The 18,199-nt window shown below is 38.7% G+C and overlaps 1 protein-coding gene across 1 annotated transcript in view; it reads right to left on the reverse strand.

Moving 5' to 3' along the window:
- Positions 1 to 18,199, reverse strand: part of SCML2 (sex comb on midleg-like 2 (Drosophila)) — a 56,850-nt gene that overhangs the window by 30,467 nt on the left and 8,184 nt on the right. Inside the window, exons 2-5 of the mRNA XM_009325499.1 lie at positions 13,355 to 13,425; positions 8,871 to 9,105; positions 4,706 to 4,794; positions 3,020 to 3,263 (exon numbers count right to left, since the gene is read on the reverse strand). Of these exons, the coding sequence (XP_009323774.1) occupies positions 3,020 to 3,263; positions 4,706 to 4,794; positions 8,871 to 9,105; positions 13,355 to 13,425 (639 nt within the window). The remainder of the gene's footprint in view (positions 1 to 3,019; positions 3,264 to 4,705; positions 4,795 to 8,870; positions 9,106 to 13,354; positions 13,426 to 18,199) is intronic.

The raw sequence follows: 18,199 nt of genomic DNA on the forward strand, positions 1-18,199 counted from the left end.
CATTTTCTGATAAGGACCAAAGACAAAACATCAACACGAAGATTAAGGCCTGAATGCTAAAAACAGTTGGTCCAAAACAACTTTTCACCTACCTTCTCCATTTTGTCTTCTATTAACTGCGTCTCAGTTCCTGAGCTTATCTGTCTAAAACCAATGCAAGTTACAGAAGATATGGCTATAAAGACTAAATATACCACGTAATCTGGTCTGAATAAATTCACCCATATCTAAGAAGCCTGTGTTTAAACTGTTCTTAAAAACCTCCCATGACAGAGGCCCTACATTCTCTCTGGGTGTCCTAAATGGCTAAGACAGTAAACAGCTGAAATAAAATTTTCCCTAATTTTCATATTGTCTCCCTTACTGCATTTCATCTCCCTTTCAAAAGGCTAAATTAGACCCCAAAACGTAAGTCTCGTGGCAGGAAATTGTTGTCCCAGCTATGGATGAAATCTAAAGCATCCTTTATTGCTTTCATACTTAGATTGCAGGATATTGGTTTGTTTACTCACTAAAATCTAAGGGTTTTTTTCAGTCCTTTAACTAATGATTTAACACATTTAAAAGCTTTCAGGAAAGGCAGTTACAAAAAAAAAAAAAATCAAGAATACTTCTCATTATATTCACTCTGAAATCTAAGCCACACACAGTCAATTATTTTCACTTTCTATTGCGGTAATTCAAAGCAGAAGTACTAAACTAACCTGCAGGAAAATAGGCCAGGCCAGAATACTACTATAATATTCCAAGTGAATCACTACAATATAGTATCTGTCATACTTTCTTCCTTAACAGGAGTAGTCAATGTTAATGTGACTTAACGAAGAATCCTGACAACATTATCATGTTTCTGAATTGAAACGACTTGATTACACTCTCCTTGAAGCTATTATTTACATCTTAATAAGGGACTATCACTACAGTTCTTTAATGGCTCAAAAGTGATCAAATAACAGTGAAAAACATAACCTGAGAGCAAAAAATATTTCATCTAGCTATGTAAATTTGACAAGTGCATATAACGTGCACAAACAGCACATAAAAAATAAGCACATGAACAAAATTGAAAGAACAAATTCTTTATGCTCAGAACAGGGAAAAGAGGAGCACATACAATTTTAATAAAACTGCAATTAACTTCGGGCTCACTTTTAGAATTAAAAGTAATGAAATCCCCAGCCTGCACCTCTCTGCTCTCAGTTTCTATCACGTCCAAAATTCTCAGTTTTGACTACCAGTCTGTAAGAACCTTGCTTCAGGTTTTATTAATGCCCAAAGTGTTATTGTTCTTCATAACAAAGCAATAGAATCCATAAAAATACCTCGGGGTAGGTATTTCAAGCCTTCAGCAAATTTGAACATACTCAAGACTTTTGTTTGTTTTATTACCTGAACAACTGGAATACGTAATCAACTTTACTAGCTAATTGTTAAACAATTCTTTGATCTCTATCAAGCACTCATCAGGCAAGAAAAATTCTGTACATATTATCGCAAAATATTGCTGGTTTTCCAGCAGTGACACTGGAGTAGACTAAACAATTTAATAATACTTCTTTCCAGAAGATGCAATTGGACTCGGCAATCTAAATTGTCACAAAAATATCTTCTAAAAATTTTACGCCGCTGATTTACAGAGTCCCTTTTGTATAAAGCCATTTTATTTCACCACAATTAACATAATTAACATAACAACACATCTCATTCATGATTTCTCAAGACAAGGTCAACCTTCTGAGGAAGCCGAGAAAGACAGTTTACAGATTGGGAGCACAGAAACATTAAGACTGAGGTCAGCTTGGTACCTATTAGATGACTTCTCCCTGCCTTCTCACTGCAGGTTTGTACTGGCAGATCATCCTGGATCCGCCAGTACAGCTACACACACAGTTGCTCCCTTGCTGAAATCCGCCAAAACGGACTAAGCTAGATTACAGGTACTATAACCACTGGCAGTAACTGCAGACAGTAACTACAGACAGGCAGGTAAGGGCAAGGATGCAGAGGTACTCTTAACTGATTTCAGTTAGATTTTCCATATGGTTCTTGACCTGCTGGAAAAAGACTGAGAAAAACAATGGGGATGGAGAGGGCAGGAAACATGACCGATTTCTTGCCTTCTTGCTTCTGTTCCTTTGGTACTTCCAGAGAGAGTTCTGTGATACCGGTCTACTCATTCCTTACTCACCTAACGCCAGCTCTGAAAATGCTCACCATGAGAACAAATGATTCTGGTCAACAACATTAAAGTAATTAATTAAAATGTAGTTCCCCTCTTCAAAAAACTCTCTTCCTGTCAAATTTGAAGGGAGTGAGGATAGAAGAGCCCAAACGGTTTGACAGAAAAGCCTTACGCTACAGAAACATGACAAGAGGTCCCCAGAGTAGCAGAGGGATTACATTCAGGGATATCCCTCTTTATTCCATTTCCCTTCTTTCTAAGGTAGATAGCTGTACGTATAAAGCACAGTGGCCATTAGTTAAAGGCACTCTGTAATGCTATGTACAAACATCCTTAAAGGCATGAGGATGATAAAGCATTCAGAATAGGCAGCTTCAAGACAGAATTTTGTACGTATGAAAGAAGAAACACTCGATATATAGTTTAAACCTTCAATCATCACAGAAGCAAAGACTACTTTCTTAGCTCAATCTAAAGTGCTGCTGCAGCCAATATATTAGTATCATTAAAGAGGAGCATTTAACTATCTATAATACAAACAGCAAGTCTAGTTTAAGTCCAAGATTCTTCACAAGCACACAAAAATTAAAGATTATCAAAAGCCCTCCTAACAGTATTGAATAAAACATGTTCCCAGAGTTACTATGAACAGACAAAAATTGTTTCCTAGAAACTATCCTATTAGCTTTAAACTACATAAAGAAAATTTAACATTTCATCCTCATCAGCTACTCACAAATCAAATCTTCAGTCTTATCTGCATACAGCCAGCTGGTTTTTAAAATTCTGCTGTAATTGAAGGGAAAAATAATTAAGCAATATTATTAGTCATCTTACCATTGTTCCCTGGTGGTTGTAATGCATCTCCTGTCAAGCTACACCATCCGACTGGGAAAATATCTCGAGAATCACATCTGCACCAATAGTCAAATGCTCCTCTCCAGCCATCAAATGTAACAAAAACTTCGTCTCCTTTAACATCTCCAATGGTTGCTGGGCAAATCAAGTATGGGTTCTTTCTATCTATAGCTTCAAGTTTCATTCCAACTTTAAAGCAGTTTGGCACGGGTTTTGGTGGTTCCTACAAAAGTAAGAGTGGTAGAATATTTGTATTTCTATGGCCTCTTAAAAAATAAAAAAAAAAAAAAAAGAAAAGCCTTTATTTTTCTTCAAATCCTTACTTCTTACACTCACTACTCAAAAGGTTATAGCAGACATTCAAGGAAACTTACTCATATTTCAAATTTGCTTTTGCTCTTCTGTATTACAAAAAAATCGAGATTCTGTTCCCACAGACACAGCTGGGATAATTAGCAAAGTTCTCCATGACAGAAAGACCCTGTTAAAAGTATTTACATCAGCAATAGGTTGCACCCAATACATTATGTCTGGGCAGCAAGACAGCAAAGACACTAAAATGAAATTATTACATGCTAATAAAGAGGAGGAGGTTTGCAGGGAATGGATATTTCTGGGGACTGATAACTGTCTGGTAAAAGCTTCACCTCCCAATTAATCCATGAAAAATTCATTAGCATTGGACATTATTTATAGGCCTCTGTTAACTCAGTTGGCCTTAGACCAATTCCAAGTGGACAAAAGAAAAACAAAAATCAAGTCAATGTTACCAGCATAAGCGTACCCCCTCAGCAGGAGTTGTGACCCCATCGAACCTGAATTACCACCTCAGCCTCAGGAACCTCATTATCCAAAAGCCGTTTGGGATGTGCTGGTAGGCCAGCACAGGGAAGTGTGGCTCATCACACCTCAGAAAATCTATATAATCTTATATTAAAAAATTATATAATTATATAAAGTGAACACGCAAGCAATGCGATTGCAGGTCTGAACCCAACTCTTGGATTTGCTGACATACTTGTCGATGTCACTCTCAGTATCAAAAATGAAGGCACTCAATGCGACAGCAGGGTTTTACACATCGACAAAAAGTTGAACCAAATCATTTTAATATTGTTGTTTTTATATAATTTTTCATGTTTCACAGTAACACTCAAGAGTCATGTTTAAAAAACTGAACAGCTTTTTCTGTCATTTTCAACTACTTTCTCACTACATTTTAAATTAATAGGGGCCCAATGAAAACGTTCAGCAAAACCTTTCCAAGCACCACTGTATTCCAATGGCTCTTATTACCCATTAATTTTTTTTTTCCACTCTTGTGCACAATCACATGAGTACGGTGCTGTTAAGAAATGCCATATGCACTGTATCTCAAATCCACGAGACACAAAAAATGAGCTAACACAATTTTTCTAAATAACACACCATACTTCAAAGTCTTAACTCAGGAAAAGAGATGCCCATCTCAACGGACTAGAAGCAGACTAGAAGCTTCCTGTCTAGCTTTGTAGCTTGCCAATCCAGTTCAAAGTAATTTTAAATAACAGTCTTGCCTTCCCGTGCTGCAGACAACAGGGTAATATCTTGGCATCCTCATTAAAAAAAATGTAACCATGGACCACTTGTTAGAAAGTTGTTTACTAGCAGTCCCTCTCTTATTACCTTTTTAAAGAATGCTGCGGGTGCCATTTCAGCTCCATTGAGAGTTCTTAAGAGAAACATTGGCCAAGACGATGCATTCATCTGGAACCCTGAGTAACAAACAAACAAATAGCCCTACTTTCAGTTTGCAAAATAAAACAGGAGGAGAAGGATATAAAGTCTATTTTACTAATGCCTCATTCCCTCTATTTTGGACTTGGCCAAAATAGAAGTAGCCAAGAAGGAACAAACAGGGTCGCTGTCGGTGCAGAAAGCTGTGCAATGCATTTCCATTCTGAGTGACTTGCCTGCAGAATCACTCATCATAATTTGTGATATTACAGATAAACATCTAGGACTTGCATGTCGTTAAGTTCTAGTATAGGAGACCATAAGGTTGTCCCACACAGTCCCTGGTCCAGGGGAACTTCCCCAGCACAAGCGCCTAGCTTACTTTTCAGCTCTCCTTTTTGCTCTCATTCTAAAACAACATCCTCCGCTCCAGCTTCTCTCATTTATTGAGGATACACAAGTGTCTCGAAAATAAAAAGGTAATTCTTTCACCAGACCACAGACAAAAAAAAAACACAAACCAAAAAAACCCAATCTGTTTCTTCTCCCTCCCCCATTAAAATAAATAAATAAATAGCCTTAAAAGCCAAAGAACGCGTAACAGGGAAGAACAAAAATACAATTATTTTAATAAATGAATGAATCACATTGGAAAACATAAACTGGAAGATGTTTCTACTTTAATATTCTTCATTAACAAGTAAATAAAAAGCACAAACAATAATCAAATTTGTTTAGATGAACTATCTTATTCAAGCAGAACAAAGGTTTGGCTTAAAACATTCTCATTCCAGATAATCTTCCCTCAGAATCAACTACTTTCCAGTTAAAAAATAAAACAAAACAAAAAAAAAAAAATCCTTTTGCTTTCTATGCCTTCCAAATGGATGTTTCAAAGTAATGAGTAAGATAACAGACATAGTGGACATTTTTTCTGCATCTTTAGCAGTTATATGTCTGGCACAGTTCTACAGAAAAACAGACATAATAGAGCAAATTGGAAATTTTTCCACAAAGCAAATAGTACCAGAATCTGCCAGGAACTGATGAGTTCCCTCATAACTGAGCCTCAACAATTCTCTTAAAAAAATGTAACTAGAAAGGTGGAACGTATCTGCAAGTCTTGATCAGTTAAATCATTAAGTCATCTAAAATCGGATTATATGCTATAATTGTTCTTTAACTAGTAGCTTTAAGCTATCTTCAGTTGAATAAACAGTTTTCAAGTTGGAACTAGCTATGCAACACCTAAATGAATACAAAGTTCATATTTGATAAACAGTGTCATAATTTGAGGACTGCTGAGCTGATTATCAGTCCTGGTTTGATACCAGAGTCTCTATACAACCTAAACACATGTGGTTACTGAAACAATATTCCTAACCAGCTAGCCCAGAAAAGACACATACCCAAGACAGAAGAACGACAACTAAACAACAGTTTCAATTAACTTCATTTGGCCTTTAAGTCGTCCTGGTAAAACCAGAGAAAATGTTATCCTCAGCGTAATTTGTTGAGAACATTAAGCTCTCAACAACAAAAAAGCTCATCTGTGAAAAACAGAGGCTGGAACAGGAACCCTTTGCTACATTAATCGCTTTTGCAAAACTCTTATGTAACATGCATAATTAAACCTATGTAAAAATCAGGTAGGAAGGACTATTTTAGCTAGTTATTACGATAGAAGCAGAACATTAATATCTAGAAGGTTCCCTACTACTCAGAAAAAAAAGAATAATCAGTTGCTTAAACGTCTAACAGGAGGTAATTATACACCCAGGAACAGGATGCTGTAAAACTGCCAAAAAGGCTTTTTCAAAAATTTATCTAGGTATGCCAGAACGTTTGATTGCTGGAATTCAGCCTATCTCTAGAAAAATCTAGGGCAGGAGGGACAAAATAATGGCACTCACATTCTTTTCTGAATAACCAGCAATTGTTCAGAGGGCAGGTAAACTTACATGCCTGGGTGCAGGGAAACAGCTGCCTGTTAGGTGCTGCACTACAAGCAGCCTGACCGAATAGGAGTAAGAAACAGTACCCGAAGAGAAGGCATCAACCTTTCTACTGACGATCGTGGAAAGTTTCTCTTCTTAACGGATCGACTGCCTCCATTATACATAACCAGAGTTGTTTTATTCATCAGACTGGTTTAGAAACACATTTTTAAAAGCACTATGCTCCTGAACTGAAGCCATATATTTAACACTGTACATATGTGTAGCTGAAGGAATAGGTATACTCTTTATTACAACCCTCTTTCATACTGTTATCACTGCATTCATTCTACAAGGTTATACCAAGAACTTCAGAGAGGTTAAACTGAGTAACTTCTCAAAAAAAAAAATTTTACTTTTCCCCCAGGTGTCAAGAATTTCCAGTGTTTTCATTCAAAACCTCTATATATCCACACGAAAGAAGGAAAAAAGCCCTTCTGGGCTCAAACTGTATCTATCTATCCCAAATAATATTTTTGCAGACTGGCACCCTGGTTGCATTGCTTTTCTTGTGTTTCTAAAGCAGCACAAAAATCACCCTTATAATCTATGTGAAGTGTCTTAATAGTTGTATCAACTGCTCCTGTGTCTGTTTGCCTCTCTACAAGCAAATCAAGTTTCATACTGTAGTGAAATGGTACTTTTCACTTCATCTTTCAAACAGAAGAACTGAAAGTTGTTAACAAATTGGGATGACAAGTTTTTTGAGAGGCTACTAAGAGAAAGCATACCTGTCTTCACTAAACCTCTGATGAGAAATCTGTAAGAGTTACTGATGACACCAAACCAGAAGTACATTTATGGGAAACCAGCAGTAACCAATTTCTGCTTACAGTTCATTTCTTATATTAAGAATGTTATTTCTTGCATCTTCTAGAAATTACAGAACATAAACAGGGTAACAGGAGAGGGGGTGTTGCTGTTGGGGGGGAGGGGGTAAGATAAACTTTCGTCATTATTTTTCCTCCTTTTTAAAAGCAGAACTTTTTTTCAGAACCATGTGAAAAATGTGTTTCTTCAAAGACTTCCACACCTAGAAGTTTAAGCTATAACAAATACGGTACAAGAATGCAAATCTAAATATATAGGTTAATCACAGCAAAGAAAAGGTGATATTATACTTTATTACCCCTAGTAGGTAGTCAAAGTTGCCTCTGACTATTCATCATGTAGCAAGGAATTCCTTTGTACAGTTCCCCATTTAATAAACTTCCTCAGTAAGACTAAGCCCAAGCACTATTTGTCAGTTTGGGGAGACACATAATGTTGTCACCCATATTGCTCATGGAAGGCAAAGAAATTCTGCATACTATTTCTAAGCATAGGAAAGCTATACCTTGTTCATGAGCATTCGTCACGCTCACAAACGAGTCACAACAAACTGATCAGACGTCCCCCATCATGTGCCAATTTGAGGACATGAGAATCGCATGCAATATAAGCTTGCAGTCTGCTAAAGCTCTGGAGTGCTATTTTTCCTACCTCAGAGCAGAGTGCTGCAATGCCACCGTTAACCCACCCTCACGCTGCCCTTCCCAGACCACAACCCATTTGCTCAGTGCCCGAGAAAACGTTCAGACTGTCCTGAACTGATGCACCTCCCGCAGCCCTGCTGGGCGTTTCACAGGTCGGTTAACAGCGAGCGCCTTCTAGAGGGCTGCTCTGATTTACTGAGGAGGAGAAAGGCAAGTCAGCTTTCCCCAGTTCTTACGAAGGTCTACTCAAAGGAGCACGCACAGCATCAAGCAAGAAAACGTTGTATCCATACACACTCGTAAAACAGCGTGTGTATGAGGGAACATTTATAGAATGTGCATATCACTGTTTCTCGTCATTAAGAAAGCTGTCAGGCACTCCCATTTAATATTAAGGGACTATTTAAAAAAAAAAAAAGCAGAACTCAAACTAATTATTCTGCTCATTCTTATGTCAAAGCAATCCAAAAAGAAGAAAAAGCCACAATTCACTTAGCCTGAATTAGTTTGCTTACCTCTTCTTCAATTAAATAATGGTTTGGTGAAATGTTAGTACCATCGAATTTGTCAAGACAAAAAGGTAAAATTGACTTCATTAAAGCAATACTCCACACACATTAGTTCAGAAGCTTTGTTTCTTACCAAGCGGAGGCTGGAGCATGCCCCCTTTCTTTTCGCAGGTCCCGATGGGCTGTATGTCTGAGGAATCCACAAGCCTCCAAAAGTCATTTTTGTTGTCACTTCCATCCAGCCGCAACCTTAGCCTGGCACCAGTGATTCCAATTACTGTAGCTATACAAACCGAGGTAACATTGCGAGGATCATGGGCTTCCAGTTTCATACCAACTTTGAAATCGTTCGTAGGTGGAATTCTAGACTACAATAAAAGGTAAAAGACACTTTCTTATTGTTGCTAGTATTGCTAAATTTACCAGCCAGTTCAATATACAGCTTTTATTCATCCAAACGTATAATATAAATGGTAAACATAAAGAAGCTTTTGAACTTTGTGAGTTTAGCAGTAAGTCAGGAAAGGCAGCTGGATAACCTACCAACAGCTACCATTTCAGATACTTGATGTTCCTACTGCATAAACATGACTGATTTCTGAAAAGATAAGCACGCTAAGAAAGGTAACAAGGGAATCTTGACGAAGATATGAACATAAAGATGGGGGAGCAGTGATTAATACCTAAAGTGAATGAAAAACAAGGACATCGGGAAACATGACATTCAATTCAAAAAAACCCCAAACCAACCCACAAAAAAACCCAATCACCCACAATATTTATTAGCTTTCAATTCAAAAGACAGTTATTCTCATTATAATAATATCTTGGAAATTTAAACAAAATTTGGACCCTACTGCACTAGGCACTACAAAAGCTCACGGCAAGAAAGTTTCTGCATCAAAAGAGAAGCTTACAATACAAAGAAAGAAGACAGAAAAAGGAGTTAGTGTTAACTGCATTTTACAGAAAGAAAACAGACAGTCCTAAAGTCACATAAAACTTCTGTGCTAAGACAAAAATTGCAGCTTGTGCTTATTCGTAGAAAACTGAATATATTCATACACATACAATGAAATGCCAATTTAACTAGCACAGGGAAAAGAAACGTGACAAAAGCAACCTGGTCTTTGAGCAGAACCTTTTGTCACAAGCTAAAGATGAACAAAAGAGAGGGAGAGTATTTTTTACTCATGTATCCACACACTACTGGCAGAGATTGACTGGATCGCAGTCTGATTACTTGACTACTGTAGTACTGCAAGCAATAACATAATTTAATGATGTTCAAAACTTTGTATTAACACTAACTGGGATTGAATGCCTCTCACTATTCTCTTTAGATGTCTCCTCATTTCCAGCCTAAATTTATTAATGGAAATTTTTGCCAACACTATCATTTAACTTAAATTCTTTTTACACCTTTGCAAATAACAATAAAATCTACAGTGTATTTACAGAGGGCAACCCAACCCTTTCTCAGTACTCTTTCAACAAGTTAAATAAGCCAAGCACTGAAGTCTCTCTTAGGAGATGATGACTATTCTCCTATCACCCTGGAAGCCCTTTTCTGCAACTCTTCCCGTACAATGCTGCTCTTGAATGCAGATGCCGAGAACTGTAGACAGCCTTCCCCATGACATTTAAACCCAGTAGCTATCCCATACATGCTAACACAATCTGAATCCTAATATGGGAGGCAGGTAGAAAAACCAAAACCAGGGGCATTCACGCTCACAAGATCCATATGTCCCTTCTCCTGCTTGGCTGACCAGGTCATGTGGGGATCCCATAGTAAGCAGATAAGGGTGCATTTATCTGCCTGGGTACAGAGGAAAAGGCTGAAGAAATCTCCTACTGCAACAAGTGTTAGTGATATTTCGTCTCCACCACATTTAATTTTTTTAAAATACATCTTGCTCTACTTGCTATGGTGTGCAGGTGCACTATTTACAACACACCCTAGATCAACAGCAGGAGCCCTGGAGGAGCCGGAGCCCAAAAAACAAAGAGGAGAGCAATATTCAGTGAATGCTGAGTGTAGCATCTGCCAATGCTGCATTTAGACAGCAGGCTGTCTGAAAGGGGAGCCCGGGCATATTAAATTTAAAGGGCAATTCAATTTCAGGGTATTGCTTGTCAAGCTGTTATTTTCTACAACCATGAAAGGCAACTGAAATTGAGAAATCGGGGAGTTTGTTTATTTGTTGGTAGAAAAGGTGAGCTTGCTTAAATACCAAGAACTCAAGGCATTCTACTAAAAGGTAACTCCTCCATGCCAGTCAGTCCTTACAGAAAAATAACAAAACCCGCTCAGTAACAGCCTTGTTTTAAGCTCTGTTCAAACCACAAGGGACTGAGCTTTTTTATTTAAAATTTTCGACTGCTTGAAAAAAAGTTTCATGGTGAAAGAGATGTGGAATGCATCGAAATTTTAAGTAGTAATTAAAAACAACTTAGAGCAACAGCTAAAAATATCTTCTAAATTAAGATAAATACGTTAATCAATTTCCATTAGCTGTTTGTGCCTGTATCTTAATTTATGGTAGAGGCTTTAATTTATTGCTCCCCAGGTCATTTTTAATTACTACAAAATTTAAACTTTGTAGAATTCCCACAGGTCACAAATTCTGGATATAATTGTCAAATTAAGCTTCTCTGCTATTTGTGTTCTGGCTGGCCACAGCAGTGTATTTCTTTGCATTACACAGAGTGATAATGACACGTACAATTCATGCGTAACCCAATAAAAGTCAAATTAGTCCTACACAAAGCTCAAGCACTTTAGTTTCTAAAATCTGCAAACCTTATGTAGTGAGAGGAGCTAGCTCTGCACCGATTAACATTGCATATCACTTTCTACTTAAAGGTCAACTCTTTGAAAAACTGAAAGTCTGCATATGTAAATTGTTTTGAAATTTGCTATGCACAGAAATTAAAGCTCTTCTTTCCAACCCACAGACTCCTTAAGCAATCCAGGCCACTCGGGTTTATCTATCTCGGTCAATGCGTGTCACTTAAGTGTCTTTATTTAAGGTGTTACTCGGTTGTTCAGTTTGGACCTCTTGAGCATTAGTAGGTAAGAGGAAGATTCAAGAAAGGCATAAGGAAAGGCTTCTGAGCAGCTTTCTGCAGTAGCTACATCTCTCGGGAGCATACACTCTGGTCATGGTGGTCTATGGTCTGTGAGTATTGCATTAACCTCAGAATGATCCAGGGATGCGCTACTGTCCTCTGCCTAAGCAGATTTTGAGGTCTCCGCCTTAAGCTGGTATCCACTATGAAAAAAACACATACTGTAGAATTAAATTCTGAAGTTCCATTCAAACAGAGCTATGGACACTGCTATTCTTAGCCATCTCTCATTGAAAGCAGCATGTGAGGGGCTCTTTCTCCTTTATCCTCATCTGTGAAGAGCAATCTGAGATTCAAGATCTAGTACAAGGAAACACTACCACCTGCATTTCTCTCTCCCTATTCTCCATTCCTGCAACTACTTCAGATTCACTGAGTGACGGTTCCTCTCCTCCTCAGACTATTCTGTTTGTGTTGCTTTTTGTTTGGTCCCCACTGGAGGCCAGTATCATTTACAGTACCATCACACTACCAAACAACCCTAGAAGATACTTTTCTGAACATGCCCAATCCACTAAACTAGACATGCACCGCTTGTCACACCTATTACAGTTCTGTCAACCTGAACTATCCAATTCCTTCAGCATCTATCTTCCTAACACAGTGAAGGCATACAGACCGAAACTCATCCTATTTAACTTTACGCAGCTAAGATACTCCTCAACTTGGGAAAATACCGGCCCTGGCTACCTCTACAGAGAGAAAGATGCCTGCAGAGGTCGACTCAGTCTCCAGAGGGCTGAATAACTGGAGGTCATGAGCTCACACAAGATGGTAGATTTAAACTGCATCTGCAAATACATACCAAACCATCAGGTGGGGAGGAATCAAATTTGTAGGGCACAATGTAAAATATAAAATAGTACATTAAACACCCTTCATTATAAATCCAGTATTTCCTTTGTATTGCCATATATTCCCCTTGATTTATTTTAACTTCAATATCTGTTACTCCTTAGTAAAAAGCACTCTGTTCAGAAAGAGACAAAATTAAACATATTTGAGAGATCCAGAAAAGAAGTGGTGAACAAACTCTACTACACACAGACACCCCCCCCTTGTAGCTAGCCAGAATTGAAAGGATTCTTTCAGAAATGGGCAGGAGAAAGGCTCCTCTGACAATCAGCCAAATTTTAATTCTCACTAAAACCATGGTACCTCTAAGATTACTGAAAAGAGTAGAAAATATTTTTGAACTCTGATAAAACTATTTGTCTTCATTAACTAGTGGTTTTTTTAAAGGAAAACAGAGTCCAAAGCTACAATTTAAATGAAACCCTCAAAGTTTGGCTTGAGGCAGAAACCAAGAATGAAAAGATTTCAGTAGCTAGCATCTGCCAAAACTGTAAGCTACTGATAACTAGAGATCAAAAGAAGGCAAATGGGAAGCTTGCAAGCAGTCTAAGCATAAAAGTTGCTCTAGGATCACCCTGTAACGTGCATATATATACACACACACTTGCAAAATAGTATCTGGCATACCTGTCTGAAACAATGCAGAGGGGCAGCTACTGATTCAGTCTCTTTCAGGTAATCATCCCAATTAAACTGTTCTGGAAGACATAAGACAAAAAAAAGACCATACAGACAGTTTTTAAAGGGAACTTAAATTAAAAAGGGGGGTTGGGGAAAAGAAAGGGACAGAAAAACCCTGGGGTTTTTGTAGAATACATTTTTTTTCCCCCCAATAACAGGATTACTCTCAAATAGAAACTCCACCTTTGAAAAACATACAACCCTTCAAGGAGCTTTAAGAGTACCGTTAATTCATAGGGGCAATCACACAACAGGCAAAATCAATATAAACCTTCCCAAAATTTTTTTTGTGGTCCACATACAAAGATACAAGTCAGGATATCTAGATTCAATTCTCTGCATAAGGACCTCCTTGTACAAATCACGTTAGCCTTTCTGTATCTTAGTTCCCCTAACAGCAGGACTGATATGATAACCTCATAGGAGTACTGAGATGATATATGTTGAAAAACACAGACACATAGATTCTGTTGAAATATACGTTGAGAATACTATCCCCAGTCCACTAGAAAGCAAAAGGATTGGCACAGCCTTCCAACTGCATCTTTGTCTCTTTTCATCTGAAGTCTGATAAAGGTTTCTCTTTGTAGGGTAAATATTATGGCAATGTTCAGCAACAGAACCATGGTATTTTTTCAAGTGTTAATATTGGCATTACGTGCACGGGTGAGTGTATTCTGCGTTTGATTTAATCAGTGTTATCAGTTTTGCATGAATGGAACAGTATGAAGTACTAACATCAAAGATATAAGCAAGCATTACTTAAATTAACATAAAGCGCAAGAGAAAAACTACAATGGCACAGCTAATGTTTTTGTTCCTAAATTATCTAAGTAAGCTCTTCTGCTTATTTTTCTTGTTTGGACAGCTGGCATCTTTCTGATGTTCCTGAAGAGTAAATCACCCATGAACCGCAAAATGATGCAGTGATGCCACCCAGCGGCTCAGCAACGGCCATTCACATGGCCTATAGAAAAATCCTTGGTGATGATGGAAAGACCGCACCAGGCTTATCAGTAATCCTTCCAAAAATGCCACTGGGCACAGTTAAACACATCTCTGCAATTTTCAGGAGAGAGGAGAAGCAAAGAAACAATCAGAAAATGGCAGCATTTTCTAGCACTCACACACTGCTTCTCTGAAGAATGTGTGGTGGCTCAAACCCAGAGTCTGCCTGCATTAGCACAGCATTTAGTTGAAAGTATATAGTGCCTCAAGCAGAAGAGAACTACCCCCTTGGTCTGCTGAGATCCTCTTTTTTGGCATAACAGACTCAAAAGTGTACGAGTGATTTGTCCTTAGCACTGCAGAGGCCATGTGGTTGCTAGCTATGCAAGAAGTCAGTAAAATCTCAAAAGCTGTTAGTTTGGTGGTCTGGAGTGTATGTAGGCTGGTAACAAAGACATTTCCATACAACATCTTGGAAGTCCGCCTATTTTGGAATGCAAATTTTATTCACACATTTATACAGTTACAGAGATTTTGTATTACCCACAAAAGACAGGGTACATTAACATAAGCATATGTTAGATATTTGTATTTCAGGAAGGCATGCTCAGGAAATGGCTCTTCAGAGCTTTCTCCAGAAAGTAGCCTCCAGATCCGTTGTTCTTTTCATTGACAGGGCAAGGAGGCTGCAAAAATTAAATATGATGAACTGCTAGCAAAGTTTCATCTTACAAAAATTCTTCAAGTCCAATAATAAAGTTGCCACTTCAAGTTGACTTATGATTTAAAAAAAAAAGTTGTTTTTTTAATCATAGTTTACCTTAATAAACTTTTAAGTACCCAATTCAATAAAATTAAATCCAGCAAAAAGAAAGTGTTAGCTGTCCCAGCTGTCTCAGATCTAATGATGTAAAATCTGTAATCATGAATCAGAGCCTCGCTGTGTTAAAGACTGTATAAACGTAGATACTTCAGAGACAGCAGCTTTCATCAGGATAAACCCCCGTTCACCTCCTCCGAAAGAGTTCTCTCTACATTTCCCAAATGAACTCAATTGTTATAACAGGACTGTAAATTTGGTGGGATGACCCAGAAGTACAGAGGGAAACAAACATTTTTTCCTCCACGGAACATTTACTAGAAAGACACATAAGGTAACACAAGCAGCCAGCTGCAGATAAAGTCAAGAGGAAAACAACGTTGCCTAGCTCTTTGCTTTAAATCCCGGCTATCGAAATCTCTTTCATCAAGCAGAAGTGACCTGCAGTTTCAATTAGAACCTCTCCACCTGTGAAGATACACTGTATTAAATTAAAGCCAAGCTCTCAGAGATGGTGCTAATTATAATTTAATTACTGCAGTCACAGAAACAGGAGATTAATGTATGTTTGCAACATGTAAGATGCATGTCTAGGAAGATAATCACATTGAAAAAATCTCTACACAAAAAGCTTCTCTGTATTCTCAGCATGCACAGGTAAAGAAGCAGTTGTTATATATATATATTTCTAATTCTAAAGCCCCTGAAAACATGCAATTTCTGAGAAATAGAAATCCTTAAGAAAATTAGCTCGCACTAAATGATTTAACATGCATTTCTCTTCCCACTCAAACCTGCAGGCTGAATTAAACAGCTTAAGAAAAACCCATTATGCAATAAGCACAACTTTGTAACCCACCAGCAAAGCAAAAACTAGAGAAAGAAAGGAATTTTTATGCTGAAGAACAAACCAGCATATACTGGAAACAGGAAAAAAAAAACCCACACCAGAAGGTAACTAGGACCTTTTGTAAAAAAAATTAAACAGTTCGTAACCAACACAGGACTGAGACTCTAAAACAGTGATCCAAGACAATCAGCATGGGCAAGCAGACTAACTAATTTAAAAATGGAGGAAATAAGTTTATGCCATAGTCACTTGCATTACTGGTAATGACCTATGGGTCAACGACCTTTGGTGTTCTCTGCAGTGCTGTGTCAATACCCTATCACTTCTTGTCAAACCTGCCAAACACAAAGTAACTCAAGCTAAAAGGGACCCCAGGAGGTCTCTAAGTTCAGCCTCCTGCTCCTCCACGGTTCCATCACCCTCAATGTGAAGATTTTATTTCCTTCCCTCAAGTAGGAATTCCTTGTGCTCCAGACAGTATTTGTTGCTTCTCATCCTTCCACTACGCCTCTGAGAGGACCCTGGCTCTGTCCCCTCTACAGCCGCCTGTCAGGTAATTGAAGACAGCACGACAAACTCCTGTAAACTTTCTCTTCTGTTGGCTGAAGAAGCCATTTTTTTTGTTTCAGTACTGGTTTTCTGCTTACATCTTGCATTCTGGCTCCTTCATTTTTTTGGTGGACTGCCAGCCAGCTTGCTCCAGCATAGCAGCGTCTTCCTTGTAGTGGGGAGCTCAGAACTGAACACAGTACTCCAGATACGGTCTCACAAATACCAAAAAGAAGCAAATCCCTTCTCTCGGCCTGCTGCCTACAGCTTTGCTGATAGAACTCAGTATGCAGTTGACATCTTTCACCACAAGAGCACACTGCTGGCCCACACTCTTGCTTGCTGCCTGCCAGGACTCCAGGGCCTTTCCTGCAAAACGGCTTTCCAGCCAGCTTCCCGCCTGGGCTGCGGCAGGGCTCCAGCCTGGCAAGTGCGGGAGGGACTCTTCATCTACCTTCGGATCTTACGGGGTTCCTGTCTGCCCGTCTCTAGCATGGGGAGGTCCATCTGAAGAGCAGCCCTGCCTTCCAGCCTACCAGCTACTCCTCACAGTTAGATGTTGTCCACAAACTAGCTGACAGTGTGTTCTGTCCAGTCGTCCCCATCTGTCAGTAAGGCATAAAAAAGCATCAGCCCTAGTATTGACCTCTGAGAAATGCCACTAGCTACCATCTGCCAGGTGGACTTCGTACTGCTGATCAAAAACCTTTATGTCTGGCAGTCCAGTCAATTTTCCATCCACCTATCCAAACCACATCTCACCAGTTTGGCCGAAAGGACACTACAGAAACTGTACAGAAAGCCTTGCTAAAGTTGAGACGAACAGCATCCACTGCTCTCCCCTTGTTTACAGAATCAGTTATCACAAAAGGCAATCAATCACACGCAGTTCACACTTGGCAAATCCATCCCAGCTGTTCCTAACCAAATCTTTGTCCTTTATTTGCTTGGAAATGGCTTCCAGGATGATTTTCTCCATAGTCTTCCTGAAGACTGAGGTCAGGCAGGCCGGCCTGTAATTCCCCAGGTGCTCCCTTCTTGACACTGGGCATACTGTTTGCCCTTCTCCAGTCATCATGAAACTTCCCCAATCACTATGACCTCTCCAAAATGAGAGAGAAGCCTCACAGTGACATCAGTCAACTACCTCAGCACTCTTGGAGGCATCTCATCTGCTCCCATGAATATGTGAATACCCAGATCGTTGAAGTGTTCCCTGTCTTCTTCTACTGTACATAATGCTTCAGTTTAGTTCAAGTCAAAATTTTACAAAATTTAAATTGAAGATTAAAAAAAACTATGATTTAAGTGTCACTTGTATATAGGTAGAGTTTAAGGTTCTGGTTTATTTAGGCTGGTTTAATACAGTATCACCATAGTCTAAACACTATTTAAGCAGACAGAGCAACTCGTGTCTTCTCATCTCATCCCTAAGCTCCCTTGGCATGCACCCGAGACTTCTGACACAGAGATATCTTTTCTAGTCTTCATCCCACCACCTCTCTTTGTCAAAGACAAGGTTTCTTTTTAATTTTGGTTTACATAGTCTTGCAAACATAGTACTTTAAGTGTAAGGTATTTTATATCCTGCTTTATACCTTGTACCTCCTTCCGTACATTGTGA

The sequence above is a fragment of the Pygoscelis adeliae genome, unplaced genomic scaffold, assembly GCF_000699105.1.
Source record: "Pygoscelis adeliae isolate BGI_AS28 unplaced genomic scaffold, ASM69910v1 Scaffold386, whole genome shotgun sequence".
Classification (NCBI taxonomy): domain Eukaryota; kingdom Metazoa; phylum Chordata; class Aves; order Sphenisciformes; family Spheniscidae; genus Pygoscelis; species Pygoscelis adeliae.